This window comes from Podarcis vaucheri, assembly GCF_965113315.1.
Source record: "Podarcis vaucheri genome assembly, chromosome: 1".
Classification (NCBI taxonomy): Eukaryota; Metazoa; Chordata; class Lepidosauria; order Squamata; family Lacertidae; genus Podarcis; species Podarcis vaucheri.
Window position 1 is genome coordinate 15,987,050 of NC_138759.1, and position 17,675 is coordinate 16,004,724.

Consider the following 17,675-nt stretch of genomic DNA (forward strand, 5'->3'; position numbering starts at 1 on the left):
AGTTCCTGTATCCTATTTTAGAGCTTTACCAGCTCCTGGCTTGTATATGGTGTATGTGTTTGTCTATCACAGTGTTTCCCAAACGTTTTTGGGCAACGGCACACCTGTTTACTGAAAAAAAATCTCGCGGCACACCACCATTACAGCCCCGCCCCGTGACGTCAGCGCGCAGCGTCACGCCGGGAGGGACGCACGAAAGTGAAAGTTTTTTCCCTCCCCCTTGCCGGGGAACCTCCAAGCTTTGGGGGTGGGAGGAGGCAGCAGAGCGAGGGACTGAGGGACGGCGGCAACTGAGGCGGCGGCGGCTGTTGTGGTGGTGGCGGCGATAGCGGGCGGAGGAGGGGGCGGCGGCGGGGCTTGAGGAGCCGTCGCCGGGAGTTGCTGCTGCTGTTGTTGTTGCTGCTGCTGCCCGGACATGCCGGCCTCTTCCTCCTCCGCTGTCTCGCGCTCCTCCGTTTTGCACGCGCTGCCCCGCCGCTCGGCACCACCACCGCGGAGCCGCCCCCGGCTCGACGCGGATCCTCGCTGCTGCCTCAGTTGCCGCCGTCCCTCAGTCCCTCGCTCAGAATTCAGCTCGGAATTCAGCCTGAGGAAAACCCCAAGTCCCCACATTTCTAGTTTCCCGCGCCCTTTAAAGGGCGATACGAGCCCCACGGCAGGCAGGCAGGCAGAGCTGGGAAGGGGGTTTCCAGGGGACACGGCAGCTCCTCGAAAGGCTTCTCTCAGCTGCACTCAATCCGCCTCGGAGAGGATTTCCCCTCCGGTCCCATGCGTTCGTTTGGGGCATCGCTCCGGCTGCTCCCTCTCCCGCCGCGCAGGAGCGATGCCTCTCTCTGGCTCTCCCTCTGCGCAGGCTGAGGGAGGGAGGGAGGTGCGCTTGAGACCCGTCTCTGCCGGGAGACCAAACCCAGCGAGGCAGTCGCGCGGAGGCGCCCAGGCAGCGCTGCCAGCTGCGAGGAGGAGCGCCAGGCAGCAGCAGGAGGCGCGGCCTCTCCTCGCCGCCGCCGCCCCGCCTCTCGCCGCCCGACTTGCCCGCCTCCCTCCAGGCATCTCGCGGCACACGAGGCAACGTCTCACGGCACACTCGTGTGCCGCGGAACACCGGTTGGGAAACACTGGTCTATCATATAGCATTTGCAACAGAATATGTTCTTTTTCTCCTTGTGTTTTCTCTCAGTGGCTTCCGATTTGGGGAAAGGAACAGAGAAAAACATCCTGTTATTCTACATTTCTGTTGTTTCCATTAATTAATTAATTAATTGAGTGATTACCTATTTTATTATTATTGATGATAAGATTTTTAAAATAGCAGAACATTTAGTTTTGATTTACCTTCCCTAACCCGGGGCGGGGGGGGGACAGTTCTCCAACTGATCCCTCTCCTTGATTGGAAGAGGTTTTGCATTGTAACTCTGCACTTAAGTTCTGTCCACAAACCCAGGAAGATGGGTTTTCTTGCTGTACTTTAATCTTTAATCTGGAAAGCTGTCTTAACATCTATAATCCATGGAATCTTAAATAGTTTTAGTTTATTAGAAATTTATTCAGCCTGAGAAGTATTTTAAGGATTCCTCCAAATATAGTACATACAAGATAGATATATTCTGAAATGCAGTAGAACAGTAAAGCATGTTTGTGAAAATGCTCAGACCAGTTTTAGACTGTGCAAGTGCTAGTTTACATTATATAGCTTTTCCTAATTAAAAAACCTTGTTCAAAAAGGCTGAAGATTAATATGTATTAATATGATAAGCATTTAATGAAAAGGTTAGTGTACCCATGTTGGCTTTTTCAGTTGCTTAATGTCACACACCCCCAAGAAATATTCCAGAAGAATTCTTTATATAAATAAGCCACTGAGGCTAATTTTAGGTTTATTAGTGTTCATTATTTCATGGTAAAGGCAAACAAATTCATTATATTAAAACAAAGAATCATGCAGCAGCTCAAATACATAAGGTAGAATTCAGTGTAACAAAGGTCATTCCTTCAGTGAAAACATTTCTACTTGCCTGACAGAACAATTTCCTCCTTCATCTCTCTGCACACTATTCTGGGGCAGTGTTCGAAATTAGCAGGGCACCAGGTGCACTTTGCTCCTAAAGATTTTCCATTTGTGAGCACCTCAAAAAGTCTGGGTGCCATTTTTTTTTGCGTTTGGCTGACACTCAAGGATGAATGAAATATATGTGCTTTGAAGCCTTGAAGTATATGTTAAGGATAGATAATATGTTAAGGCGTTTAACAATATAGAGTAGAGTGTTTTGAAAACTCAAGTATGGTACCAGTATTTTTATTGTAAATGCAAAATTAAACATGTATTAACAATTTAGGCTACAAATATGATACTAAAAATGTATCACTTTTGTGAATTGCATATTAATCCATGCTTACTATAATAATAAATAAAAAGTGTTGTGCCCCCCCCCCGGCTACTAGACATTCTGTTTTGGTGCCCACCACCCAGGTCCCAGAAGCCATTTGGCTCCTAGCTTTTCTACTCCAGTTTCTGACACTGTTCTGGGGGTTCTCTTGACCCTCCAGAGTAGATTTGGGGGGAGTTGTGGCAGGACGCAACATTGCAATAGCAGAATTCCTTGAGCTGGCTTCTACTGATAGTTGAATCTGGTCCCTGTTTTATGCCATAAGAAAATGTTAAGTGTTTCAACGCTCAAAAGTTTGTTGCAGCAAAAGCAACAAACAGAATTACCCCCTCTTGTCAACTGTGTTAAACAATACAGCCTGATCTTCACATTAAAGCACAATGTTAAATTTACATCTGGTATTTGGGCTTGCTCCCATAAGTTCTAAACATTATTTTCTGGTACAGAGAGGATTTGGGGTTTTGGTTGTGTGGTGCAGTCATGGTTCCACTTCCTTAAAAGCCACAGCTGCTTTGTATTGATAAGTCCATTGTGTCACACAAAATGGACAGGGACATAGAGGGAAAAATGACTTCAGATCTATTTTTTCCCTATAGAATAAAGAGCAGAATGGTTCTTCCCTCCCCAAAAGAACTCTCATATATTTTGTGAGCAAATAAGGACACTTAGTAGCTGTGGTTTGCGCATTTTAGTCTAGACAGTGAATTTTATTCAAAGTACAGGCAGCAGCTTGGTTGTCAGTTTTAATGATTAATGACACGCATATGTGAAAAATAGTATATTTTTCAAAATACCAAGAAGCAGATTGGATTGAACAGGGAATCATATAAAGGGATAGCTGCCTGCATAGGTTATTTATCACTTCTGCAACAATACATTCCATGCCTAATATGAGCAAAAATCCAAGAGTTCAGTATAGTTAATCATTATTCCGTTTTCTCAGTATGAAGACAGATTTAAAAATGCTTTTGTGTTTTCTGGATTGCTTTTCAGTGGCCAGAAAACTGATAATGAACCATGCAGATCATGCCTTAAGTGCCCAATCACAGTGCAAAGGTGTAGTTCTTTCATGAATGAGATACTGATGAAAATTCCTCATGTAATCGAAGCAGTAATGACTGCCTGATCTAGTGCCCAGATTTAGACAGTGGCTATGGAAGATGTACTGCTACATTTGCTGTTGCTGCTGAAACAGGCATAGGGCATCCATCAATTTCTGTTTTGTTTTAACCTCTTGGGTCCTAAAACCTTATTGTGCATAACCCCTTATCCCAACCCCTTACAGTAACTTCTTCTCTTGTCTTCCTATGTTAGAATTGTGTGTGTTTGAGGAGGGATATAATCCCGCACTCATCAATTGGTTTATAGGCAATGATCTTAATAAAAAGGAGTTCTCATTCAGCTAGATTAATGCCACCTAACAAAGTATATGAGCTGTCTGAGGACAACTCGCAAATATGGGGGTTAGAGTTTGTATAACAGCTAAGTCATAGGACTGAATTAAGAATATACTACTGATCCACCACATGCACTAGTGCAAGCTAGTCAATAGAGTACACTCAGTTACAGACAGCCCCTGTTTACACAGGGGTTACACATACATCAGTGAAATCATGTATAATTGAAACCGTAGAAAAAGCCTGCAAGCACCCTATCTCACCCCCTTTAGTGATGTTTCATTGACACCCTTATGACGTTTCTGAGTTCAGCATGAAAAATGTATACACGTTCGCACACAAATGAAAGATATGTAAACGGGCTGCCTGTATAACATGACAGTATAACAGGAACAAAAGTTTTAAAAATGTAAAATAGAGAAACATTAAGACATTGAGGCTTAATCTGGCTTCAAGTCTGGCTTTGGAAAAGAGACAGCTTTGATGACCTACTCCAGAAACCAGACAGTAGGGAGTGTGCCTTTCTTGGTTTTGTTGGCTGTTAGTGCCTGTCATTGATAATGGCTTCCTTCAGCGTAGCCTGGCTGGGCTGGAACTTAACAGCACTGTTTTATGGTGCTTCCATTCTTTTCCGGAGAGGCTGTTCCAGAAAGTGGTGCTGGTGAACTTCTACTCCTTCCCTTGGCCTGAGGGATTCTTATGTCTTCCATGTTGTTTAATATCTATAGTGAACTGCTGGAAGAGTTTGAATGAAGATTTGGAATTGGGTTCCGCCATGCAGGCCAGACGGAGGTGCTCCTCAGTATTTTGGTGCTCCAGAGGAGTCCATGGGTCCTGCAAGGCAGCCTGGTTGCTTCAGCACCACAGAGAGCTCCGATGGAGCAAATCGCTCCAATGAGGACTAGAGGTCACCTATGATTGTTTGGGCCTCTGCCTCCAGTTTTCCTCTCCTGTGTTGTTGTTTTGTTTTGTTTTAAATCGGGGGGGGGGGTACTCAAGGGCACGCAGTACTGGCACACACACACTCTCTGCTTAAAACGTGTGACACTTAACTTTTACAGCTTCATGGTGAGTAGCGGCACCCATTTTTCTAGAAAAAAAAGCACCTCACCCTACTTGTTGAAAAACTTCAGATGCAAAGGTCCCTGCTCTGGTTCTATGGACTCTGGTGATATAGAATCCACACCAGCAGCCTTGAACTTAACATCCTCTGGTTCAGAGGTAATAATAATAATAATAATAATAATAATAATTATTATTATTATTATTATTATTATTATTATTATTATTATTATTTTATTATTTATTTATACCCCACCCATCTGGCTGGGTTTCCCCAGCCACCCTGGGCAGCTTCCAAAAAAATATTAAAATACTGTAATACATCAAAGGTTCTCTGATCACCACTGTTGGTCTCAACTACAGAGTTGAGTTCCTAAGTCCAGTGATCCTGATTTGGTGTCCTAGACTCTAGAATCATGGCATTCTAGTCAGTAGAGTTGCAGTGTTATATGAGGCAAGAAGCCAGGGTATAAACATTTGAATGAATAAATTTGCAAGGCTAGGGAGGGATAAAGGAATATAGTTGGAAACTTCTAAGTAGCTTTTTTATTATGAATCGTAGTGTTTGGATTTCAATGCATTTTGTTGTTTTCTATTGGCACACACAGTTGTGGCTTCTGTGTTTTAGAACTTAGCTCTGCAACCATGAAACCTAGATTTTAAAAAAGAAAACAGTCATATACCAGATAAGCAGTTGGTATTAGAAATTTCATAGAATAAGCAGCCCTGCTTATAATTGTATGTCAGCAGTAGTGGAAAGCTAAACTAATCCTACTTTCTACTGCTCTTTAGAACCTGCTAGTGCTTGCTTCACTGATTTCTAGAAAACGTGCAATTGTCAAGGTGCCAAGACTCATTACAGTGTTGATTCACTCCCACTTAGCTGCCCAGATTTTAAGATAGTGTGTGTGTTCTCTCCCAAAATTATCTTCGTTTAGTAGAAGTGATGATATTAGCCTAGGAATTAACATCATTGGGGGAGGGCTGCAGCTAGAGGCAGAGCTACCCTGAGTAGTAGAACATCTGTCTTGAATGCAGAAGGTCCCACATTCAATCCTCAGCATCTCCTGGTAGGCCTGGGGAGAGACTTCCTGTCTGAAATCCCAGAGGGCCACTGCCAGTCAGTGTAGACAGTACTGAGCTAGATGGACCAGTAGGTCTGACTCAGTATAAGGCAACTTCCTATGAATGATACATTAGCTGTAGCCAAAGGGTTCCGCCCAGCCCACCCACCAAAGTGTCTCTAAAATGCATTACATTGAAGAGCAGTCTCTTCTGTTTTTGTGACAGGACATCCACAGTTGTTTTTATTGAGCTATGGAATATAGGGAACGTCCACATTTCAGGTCAAATTTATTTGGCCTTCTAACCCAACGTAGTCTCTTGCATCACTTGCTTCCTGGTGCCTTTTAAGTAAAGCTGTTAGAGATGAGTGAAATATCCTTTAAGTCCTGGGTTAGTAACTAAGTTTTAATTGGAATAATATTTTGAGTAAAGCCAGAGGTGGAGAGCCAGCAATGCTGACTTTGCTGTGCAATCCAAGACAAAGGCAAAGAATTATTGAATCCCTTCTTTATCAGCATTATCTGTGACCAGAAAGGCTGACCAAAAGGCTGACCATTCCTTCTGAGACAAAGGCAAAGAAATCCTAGAAAGAAACCAAGGTGCTTAACATAAAACATGTTTCCTTGCATCCAAGGTCTATGCTTAGAGCCAGCTTTGAATCCGTGGGTCACAACTTGCTTTTCTCTTAATCTTTTGTCTGCATTGCTCATTTTAGAGGGGTGTATGTGATCACTTTTATTATAATTGAATTAATCTAGAATAACTTCTCTGTTCTTGTGCTCAAGTCAATAGCCTTAAAGAAAATTCGCAAGTACAATTTGCAAACATGGAGCTGGAGCTGGAAAAATCTTGGGCATTTAAAAACTGTATGCTGCCCTAGGATCTAGGAGTTTCCAGTGCTTTGCCAATCTGACACGTGCTGAAGAATGGGGACAGGTTCATAATCTCTACGGCTCTTTCAGCCACCTAAACTGTGTATGATAGAGTGATAAAGGTCGCAGATCCGTATTAGGAGTGTGCACCGTAAGCTTGGACAGATGTTTTCTATTGGTCTTGTAGTAAAATCATGTTGCTACCCAATACTCACATATAGGTCATTATGTGCATATCTTTCAAATACTTGTTTAATTTGCCCCCCTTCAAACTGGTGTCTAGGGTACTAGCTCTTGTTTTATGTGTGGTTACTCTGCATAAACTTCTTATTGACTAGAGGAGCAGTGTGAAATTTCCAACTGGTGGACCTAATTAGGTCCGGCAGGCTTCCCCATTTGGCCCCAAGGGAATTTTGGCTAAGCCATGCCCACCTGCCTTACACCTGAAGTCATATATAACATCAGAAGTGGTGCAGGTAAAGGTGTAGCTGAGCCAGAAGGAGGTGTGCAGGTACCTGCAATACCTTATGCAAATTGCTGTGTACCAGGCTTCACAAGCTACAATAACCAGGTGGTTTCTTAGGATCTAATGAGTAGTAAATCATCAGTGCTTCGTGAATTATGCCTTTGCCAGTGTGGTTTGATTTCAAACCGTGCATGCAGAAACACTTGTCAATATCAGGTGCTTTACAGCTGGCCCACAAAGGGTGGTGGAAATAATTACCTGACCTGCTGGCCAGATCCAGGCCCCCCCCCCCCCCCGCCTAGAGACATAGGGCTGGATCCAGTTGTGCTTTTCTGTTTGCAGAAGGGACTTTTATCCAACAGATGCTTCTGCTAATGCAGGGGAAGATGATTTTCATCAATTCCTTCTCACTATAGCAGCCCCCGTACCCTGAAAATCTATTCCATAAATTGGGAATCCTTCCAGAACCTGCTAGAAGTGGTTCAGGGGACAGCAGGGGGAAGTGGGAATTGACACACACAAAATCTCCCCCAATTATTTATTTATAAGAATTCTTCACACCCTTCACCATAAGATCCCAGGGCCTGCTCTCCAATATAATGTTTAGTTATTAAAACAAAGAGAACAATTACAATTATAAAAATAAGTAATGCCATTTCAACCAGAATGGTGTCTTCTGTTAGTGGACACTTCTACTAAATCAAAGACTCTTTCATGAATGGAAGGACAATAATATGCATCCCATAGTAAACAAATACTGCTGTTTTTGGTAAATAATGTGCAGACAGTGACCATTTTGTGTTGGGGTTCCATTCCTGACCACCACGTTTATCGTTGGAGTGTGTATAAGCATACCCTGCCCCATTACATCACATTGGTGATCGCGCCTGAAATGGTTGTCGCCTGTACAGTCCCCCGACATCTTCATATAAAAGGCTTCCGATTTATTTGTTCATAGGTATTTGGTGACACATGACCCACTGTTTACCCTTAGGATGTGCAGGTTTGCATGTGTATATTCCCCAGTGGTCCTTATTTAAATATGAAACTGATTATCAGTAGTATGTTGATCTCCCCCAAATTTACAGTAGGGTGTAATGTAAGATGACATTCATATTGTGATATACTTTCTTCATCAGAAAATGTATTTCATTTCAGAAGTTATCAATCCATTCAAAATTGCTAAAATGTCATTGACTTCATTTTTTATTTTTTTTTAAATCCAGGTTGCAGTTGTTAAATTGAAGTGCACGGAGCGCATTTATGCAATGAAAATTCTAAATAAATGGGAAATGCTTAAAAGGGCAGAGGTAAGTGCAGTATTTCCAATTCATAGATTTCTTTAAAAAAAAAAATGGCATTAAAGAAAATCACGGTGAACTTCAGCCAGATTAGAAAGAATTACTGCATGAGCATATAGGAGCTTGATTCCTCCCTGCAATCCCCCCCCCCCAAAGTGAGCTGCTTTAATGCAATCAAGTCTGACAGTCCCTTCGAGGCATCTGTTGTTCTCAGCAATACTGTGTATTCGTTTACCAGACAGTCTGCCCTAGTTTTTTTTACCATGAATTATATTGGCCAGATTTTTGTTTACTATAAAACCAAGTTAAAGGCTACATGGAGGCTTCAGATTTCAGTTGCTATGACATACAGAGCCACATGCTAAATGCATTATTCAAGACAAAGAATGTAAGTTTGTGCAATTTGAAAGTCAAGTCTTCAAGGAGGATAGTTAATTGAGGGAGGATTTTTTCAGTTCCTTAAAAAAGATCAGAATGTATTTGTGAAAGGAAAACACTGAAGCAGTGTTGGTCCCTTAATAAATGTAATACTTGGTTCAGAAATGTTATAAATTCCTTAATAGACCCTTTACATACCTTTAAAAAGACTGGGACACAATATGCTGAATAAAGCATCTTAGCATGCATCTTAGCAGTAGAATCAGTGAAGAATGCATTAGCAAAAAACTAAACAATGATAATTTATAACAAGACATATATGACATTTAGCAAGAACTCTCAGAAGTATAAAGGAAACTTGGTTGCAAAGTTCACATACAAGTCTAGTGCCTAGTTTTCATTGGACAGACATATATATGACTGGATGCTGCATTTCATTGTAGGGATACCATATCCAGTCTCTGGTACAATACAACCTTTATCAATCGTAAGAGTTTCATAGCTCTCCAGTTCTTTAGTTACCCCTTTATTTTTCATGTAAGTAGTCCTGGGAAATAGTTTCTATTCCGCACACATAGATATAGTCTTAGCTGCTGCTAGAAATCTGTCACTTCCCTGTTCCATGGCTTGTTCAGATGTTTGAAAGGAAAATGACACCATTTCCTTCCCTACTCTGTATGGCTTGGTTTTGCTATTTGTTGAACGGTGCTAGCTTCTTTTTCTTATTACTACTACTACTACTACTACTGTTGTTGTTGTTGCTGTTGTTGTTGTTGTTGTTGTTGTTATATTGTTATATTTATACCCAGCCACTCTGGGTGGCTTATAAATGGTTTTGCTGTGTCCATGTGCCCTCTGAGGGAAATAAATATAGAAATAAAAATTCTGGACTAGTTAAGAAGCTATATCAGACACATTGTATAAATTGGTCAGTTGGGAATGGTTAACGAGTTTGGTGATCAAAGGAATGTTTGACTTTGTAAAACAAAAATGTAACTTTTACACTGCAATTTTTTAATGATTTGGTGGTTTATAAATATTCATATAATAATATACTGAGCCTTTTGGACTTGTCTTGAAATGTTCTTTTGATATATTGTAAGTTGTAAATGGTTCCTTGCCATGAATATTGGTGTGTTGCAGAATTGGTGTAAACATGTGTTTGCACCTGTGTTTTCTGCAAAGATGTCAAATATTTAAAAGAACTCCCCTTTCCTTTTTCAGACTGCATGTTTCCGAGAAGAAAGAGACGTTTTGGTGAATGGAGACTGCCAGTGGATTACTACATTGCACTATGCCTTTCAGGATGAAAACTATTTGGTATGTGAAAGCTGCAATTCTTTAAAGGAATAGGGCATTGACTCCTAGTTTCTCAGTTGGGTACCTTTTTTAAACCTAGAGCATTATCTGCCTGCCTGCTGATGTCATTATTGTGGAAGAAAAACAGATTCCCAACATCATTCATATACACTTTATTTTCCTCTTTTGATATGTTGATTTGGCGTTAAACGTAATGAGCTAGAGTGAATTGAATTAGATGGATAATTGTTCATTAAATGCTTTTATTCTCTAGTTATTTACCTTGGCTCAGTTGCATTATGTGTTATTTTATACATAAGATCCCAAGGCTTCTGCTCAAATCCAGGGTGGCACGACTGATCTGAGGGCCAACTGTGGCTTTTAGAATGTTGAGTTACAGCTCTAAAATATTTCTGAGAAAAAACACAGAAAAACTCCAACTTTAGAGTGCAATCCTATGCATGCTTCTCCAGGAGCCAGTCTCACTTACTTAAAAGGGATTTATTCTTAATAAGTATGCCTAGGTTTGCAGTGCCATTGCATATGTTTGGAGGGCCCTGGAGGGCTTGGGCTCAGCAGAGGGCACCTGTACCGTCCAAGGGCTATTGCAGAGAAATTGCAGCAAAAAAATACCTTGCTTGTGTCTTTGAAGAGAGTTATTGAGGAACAGACATGCACAGACAAGGGAACTTTTATCCATATGAAATGGATGCAGTTCTTGTGAACCTTGGTCAAAGTTACTGTACGTAAATGATTAAGTAGCCAAATTTACTTTTATTTTCTTGACTTTTTTTACAGTTATGTTTTCCAAACCAAATTAACCCTTCTCACCTTTAGCGCAGTTTCTGCACTTAATTTTATTCTGTGTATCTTTTAATTTGAAGTATTGTTTTTTGAAAATCTTTCTTCGCTGATCATCCTGTGGTTTGGAGATAGGAAAGCACAGAGAAAATACTGCAATTTTTTTTTAAAAAAAAGTTTAAATAAAATCATTTAAATTCCAGAAAGCATTTTTGTCAGTATTGACCAAGAGTCCCAGAATTCTTACATGACAAGCAGTCAGTATCTTTGACTGCTGGCTGACCCATATTCTCAAGCTGTACTCTCTTGAGTTAACTGCCTGTCAAGAACTGATGATACCAAACTTCTGACCCAGCAGATTGTCTCCAAGGCATCATTTTACAAGTCTTAAGGACAACTCTATAACCATAGCTCTTGGAATCTATTTTCATAGCAAAATATTGCCACTCAGTTTTCTGTGTAAATGCTCTAAAATATTCCTGAAAGCTATTCAGTTACCTACAGTGAGTTAATAAATAGAACTTTCACTGGATGCAATTAAGTCAGGCACCTTCATTATAACTCAACTATTTGATCAATTTATTCAGCTACATTTGCATCCCACCTTTCATCTGTCACACTCAAGGTAGTGTAGGTTTCTAGAACTGACCAGACTTAGAGCTGATTAGCTTAATGTCAACTTCCTTCAGTTCTTGAGCTGGGACTATGCCACTCACACACACATTCCCGTATTTCACAGAAGCTTGCAGAAGAGAAATGTTTGATGGCTCGTGGCCACTTTAGCAACTGGCTGTATGAAAGCTTGAAATAGCTTAACTTTCCATCTTTCCTGTAACTGCATTACTTAATAATTTAAAAGCACATTTTAAATACATTTTGATATTTCTGTGTTTTATTTCCATGGCTCTGATTTGCTTTAACTTTTAATGCTGAATTTTAAATTGTTGCAACCCTCCCTACGACCTGCTGGTGAAGAGCCAGTAATAAATTGGATGGTAATATTTTAAAGACATCAGCCTCTTTGACTCCTCTTTTTGCAGACACATCTTTTGTGCTGTGGTTGTGCAGTTGCTGAATGTGATCAGTTGGATCGCGTTCTGCATTGATTTTCACCCATGTTGTTTATTTTGTTTTTGCATATTTTTTTCCAGTACTTAGTAATGGACTACTATGTGGGTGGTGATTTATTGACCTTACTTAGCAAGTTTGAAGACAAGCTTCCTGAAGATATGGCCCGGTTCTACATTGGGGAAATGGTGCTTGCTATACATTCCATTCATCAGCTACATTATGTGCACAGGTAAGGATTCTGTCTTGTTGGTTGTGAATAAATAAATAACATTGTGGAGGAAACCCTTACAACTTAGGGGTAAGCAATTTTCTTAAAACAGAAAACCCCCACCTCCAACCAAACATTTTATATATCTCTATACATTGTGGCTACAACAAGTCTGCTGATAAATATTTCTTATTTTGAGTGGTACAGTTTTGGCTTCATAAGCATTGACATGTTCACCTGAAGATTAGAAATAAATATAAGATTGATGTAGTAAGAACAGGAATAGCTATGATATCCCTCCTTTGGGGTGCTCTTTATTTCCTTCCTGTCTTCACAGTGATAGAAGAGTTAGCAACACTTCCAGACATATGTAGCAATGGTTCCACCACCAGTTCTGTTGTCGGTCATGTCTTTTTTGTCCCATGTTTTCAGCTTTCCAAAACATAGCTTTTATATTTAAACAGTCAAAATGTAATTCACCAACTTACTTTAAAAAATACACACCATCAAATTTTTAAATGCTGCAAGTCTTTCTCCAGGGGAGAGGATTTTGTGATAAGTTAATCCGTTCTGCGAGTCTCTTCGTCTTGCGGTTTTTTCGTCTTGCGAAGCACGGCTATTAGCGGCTTAGTGGCTATTAGCGGCTTAGCGGCTATTAACGGCTTAGCGGCTTAGTGGCTTTAAGAAAAAGGAAACAAACTCGCAAGATGTTTTGTCTTGCGAAGCAAGCCCATAGGGAAATTCGTCTTGCGGAACGACTCAAAAAACGGAAAACTCTTTCGTCTTGCGAGGTACCACTGTAGATGTTGGCCAATCTGTACTTTGTGCAGCTGCTACAACTCAGTAAAATGGATGTTCTGATCCTAAGAATTAGATTAGGTATGCCTGACTAGAACATGTTATATGCACTTCCAGATTGCAACTCTTTATATGAATTTCATGCACTTCTAAATAATATTTCTTTTCCCAATTAATAATAAGCAGAAAAATAAGCATATAACTAAGGTGAGCCTCACACTGAAGGATGACATTATGCGGAAGTATTTACAGTGTGCGCTTGGCACAAATAATCACAACTGCAAATTACACATATAAGAAAACGACCCCATTTAGTTAGGGGTGAACACCCAGAATGTTAAATTGTATGTAATACTAAGGAAGCTTGAATATGTGAAACAGAGGGGGATAGCTAGAGTGCTCTTAAGCTTTGATGGCTTTATTCTTGCAATAGCAAATAATAGCATTTGGAACACAATCAATGCAGAAAAAGACAGAAAGGAAAATTAACAGCATGGCATCAGAAATGTCAAACCTCTTAATGTGTATCAGTACATGATTAGTGAGCAAGGAAGCTCAAACTACAGATCAGCTAATATTTTGTATTAATAGAAACACCCACAGATTCTGAGGCCATGTGGCCATTTAAAAAATAATAATTTGGGGTTACAGCTGAAGAGTTGGAAGTTACCAAACTAATTTGGGGCATATATATAAAGAATATTCACTCCTCTGTATTTTGATGTCACAGCTTAAGCCTAACAATATTTACTGATAAATAAACTCCATGTTTGTATGCTTAATTACAGTCTAAGAGTATCAGAACAACTAATAGGGATTAATTGCAATCTGGGGCAATTACACAATTGTGTATTCTTCTGTCGTACTTGTCGGGATATGGAATTTCTTTTTGGGAAGTGGCTCAATGTACATTGGTATAACATGGCAGCCATCAAAAATCAAGTCTGCCATTTGTTAATTGCCCCCATTCTGAATTCTTTTATAAGACAGATTTCAACATGGCGGTCTGTTTGAGGCAATTGCAAACCCCCACCACCACCACCACTTGTGGGGATTTGAGAGACATAGGAAGTACATGCATTGCACAAAAGGCATTAAAGCATCCTGTTTTCCACAGTGGTCATCCATATGCTTATGAGCATCTTGCATCCCAGGGCTCATGTTGGGATGATTTAAAACACAGTTTAGTATACCACGAGGGCAACTTCCCACAGCAGGACATGAGGGCAACTATCTCTCTCCCATGGCTGTTTCCCAGCAACTGGTACTCAGAGGCACGCTGCCTCTGATCCTGGTATCATAACAGCCATCATGACTGATAGCCATTGATAGACTTATCCGCCATGAATTTGTCTAACCCTTTTTTAAAGTCACTTCTGGTCGTTGTGTTAGCATCTCTTTGTGATGAGCGTGCCATGACTTTGTCATTAAAGTATTTTTTATCTTGCAAAACATAACATGGCTTTTAATGACCTTTCTAAATTACTGCTACCTCAGGAAATCACTTGAGGACTTTGTCTGGGATTGAGCTAGCTAGAAAATTGGCATTTAAGTCAAGTTTTCTGAGTAAACAAATGTAAAATGCCATGGGGGAGGGGAATCTATAATGTGATGTATAACATAGCCGTCTAAAAACATTGTTACCTGCTTGATTTTATTTAATTTTACTAAAAAGAAACTTGTTTTTGCATGGTGGTTGTGAGGAAAGGCGGTGCCTGCGTGTTCAAGAAAAGCTTAAAAAAACAGAAGAATTCGTTTTTGACACTCTCCAATAGTTAATCACCTTCCTTCCTGTGGGAAGGAAATGGAAGGCAAAGGACACATTGTACATTTTTATTGTTGAACTGCTGTTAGCAATGCATGTTCCAGAAAAATCTTTGGTAAACAGAAGGCGAAACACTTGATCAGTGTTGCCTCAATATGATGGGAAAATGGAAAGTGACAATCCCCCCTCCCCCCCCCCATTAATTGCATTATCTCTTTAATTTGGAAGAAAAGTAAAGTAGTTTCATATTGGAAACTTATATAGTCATTTCTGCTCTGACCTTCCACCTCAGAAAACTATGAAAAGCAATTATCTTATGCATGGAATTATGATGTATGGGAAGCATACACCTAGTTTCTTAATCCAAATACAGAAAAGGCAATTTCTTTAATGTTGAGGATGTCTCAAAAGTAATCAGTAGTCTACATATTTGCATATTTAGTTAAATGTCATTAGCATATTTCCATGAAATTGGCAAGTTGGGTATATTTCCAACCAATGTGGGTTGGTGCATACCAATTTTTAAATGCCCAGTACTATCATAAAATTGGAGTGAGGTATATATAATTTTCATTTATAGCCAAATAAACAGAATGCTCTACTGGAGAAAATATATGGTTTATTTCTAAATTAGATTACTAACTGCTCAGTAAAGTTAGTGCTTTGACCTAATGTGCGTACTGTATGAAAATAATAATTTCTTTTCAAATCAGAGATATAAAACCTGACAATGTTTTATTGGATGTGAATGGCCATATACGCCTGGCAGACTTTGGATCGTGTTTGAAGATGAGTGAAGATGGCACTGTACGTATCAATAAAATGTTACGATTACTTATTTCAAATGGAACTTTGTGCATTTTTGTGACATAATTACTCCATGTTAACCTGTATATTTTTTGGGAAGATACAGTATGTAATAACTGAAAACCAAACTAGAGATTTTGGGGCAGGGGTTTGGGGAGATGCAGTAAGCTGGCCAAAATAGAAATTTTAGAACATCATGCTTCCAGGATATTTTTTGTAAGGGGTTCACTCAAAATGAAGATTTTAAGAACTTAACTCAGCAACATTGGCTTGGATCCCGGAATCTGCAAGCCTCCCTTAGACACCCACAAAGTGCCTTTGCCTGAACCCCATCCCACACTGTCCAGGAGAGTTCCTGATCCTCTAGACTTTCCGGGGTACATGGGGCTGCTGGGTGGAGTAGTAGATGGAATGGGAAAATCCCTTACTGCTTATGGTTCCCAGAATCCAATCCATTACGTTTCGTTACACAGGGATGCATAGCCCTCTCTCATGCTAGGATATAGTTAATTCAGTGTGTGTAGATGAATTAATCTTAAGACTTAGGTATTTATTTTACTTTTTGAAGGTGCAATCTTCAGTTGCAGTGGGCACACCTGATTATATTTCCCCTGAAATACTGCAAGCAATGGAGGATGGCATGGGGAAATACGGGCCTGAGTGCGACTGGTGGTCCCTGGGAGTCTGCATGTACGAAATGTTGTATGGTGAAACACCTTTCTATGCAGAGTCGCTGGTGGAAACCTACGGGAAGATTATGAATCATGAAGTAAGAGCTATTTAACTATGCATTCACTAAAATTCTCATTCGTCTTATGTACTAATTATATCTTGAACATATATAACATGTTTTTGGCTGCTTTGGGATTTTTGCAGTAGATAGATAGATAGTTCTAGTAAATACACAGGAGTAAACTATGCAAGTATGAGGTCTGTCTGCCCTTAATGTATGGAGTGCAAGTGGAATCAGTGTTTAATTTCTGAAGAACTTCTATTGTATCTTCTATAAGACCTTGTCCTTAATTCTGTGTGGGTATGGATGGGCAGTTCCTTCCCATGGAAAGGAAACCGTGTGTGCTCAAACATATTCTGGTGTGTAAATAATGGTTGGCTACCAAATTTAAGCACCGTTTGTGAACCCTAATTATTATTATTGTTCAAATTTCCACAACATTTTCAGTTGCATTCTGACTTACCAGAAGCCCGTTCAAAAACAGTCCCTTAGCTAGCCTTTTCTCATTGTAGAAGTCTGAAACATTGTCTCCCCACCCCGTTCTGTTTTCTTTAGGAGAGATTTCAGTTTCCATCCCATGTTAGTGATGTGTCTGAAGAAGCAAAAGACCTAATCCAGAGGCTTATTTGCAGTAGGGAACGTCGTCTGGGGCAGAACGGAATAGAAGACTTCAAGGCGCATGCATTTTTTGAAGGGCTAAATTGGGACAATATCCGAAATTTAGAAGCACCTTACATTCCAGAAGTTAGCAGTCCTTCGGACACATCAAACTTCGATGTAGATGACGATGTATTAAGAAACCCTGTGAGTGATTGTTTTCTTCTTAAAGGCAATAGTTTTCAAACTTGCTTCTTTGAACCAAACCTTTTCATCACTGACAGGACTCCTGTGTGTCCCAGGGGATTCTGGGGACAGTTCTAATGTGCACACCAGGTTAATGTTAATTCTCTTGGGCCTCATCTTTCCTCTGCATGAACTGAATGCAGTTGAGAACATATTCAATTCTTGCCAGTGGCTGTGTGTTCTCATGTGACTACAGTAGATCATCAGCAAGATTGAAAACTGATAGGCTTTCTCTTGGATGATAATTTGGTCTTTTTATTTTATTTTGATTGAATTATGATTTGATATGTTGAGTGTATGTTTTTTATTAGAAAATAAATAAAAAATGATTTAACAAACAAAAGAAAGAAAGGAAAACTGATAGGCTTTCAGAAAAGCTGGTCTGCCATTGTTGAACATTTCACTGATATTTCCTTGGTGCATAG

General features: G+C 40.1%; 1 protein-coding gene across 6 annotated transcripts in view; it reads left to right on the forward strand.

The window, feature by feature from the left end:
* Positions 1–17,675, forward strand: part of CDC42BPB (CDC42 binding protein kinase beta) — a 102,513-nt gene that overhangs the window by 33,858 nt on the left and 50,980 nt on the right. For all 6 annotated transcript variants that reach the window (XM_082216458.1, XM_082216459.1, XM_082216461.1 and 3 more), the window contains exons 3-8: positions 8,473–8,556; positions 10,150–10,245; positions 12,177–12,325; positions 15,581–15,674; positions 16,243–16,443; positions 16,963–17,211. In XM_082216458.1, the coding sequence (XP_082072584.1) occupies positions 8,473–8,556; positions 10,150–10,245; positions 12,177–12,325; positions 15,581–15,674; positions 16,243–16,443; positions 16,963–17,211 (873 nt within the window). The remainder of the gene's footprint in view (positions 1–8,472; positions 8,557–10,149; positions 10,246–12,176; positions 12,326–15,580; positions 15,675–16,242; positions 16,444–16,962; positions 17,212–17,675) is intronic.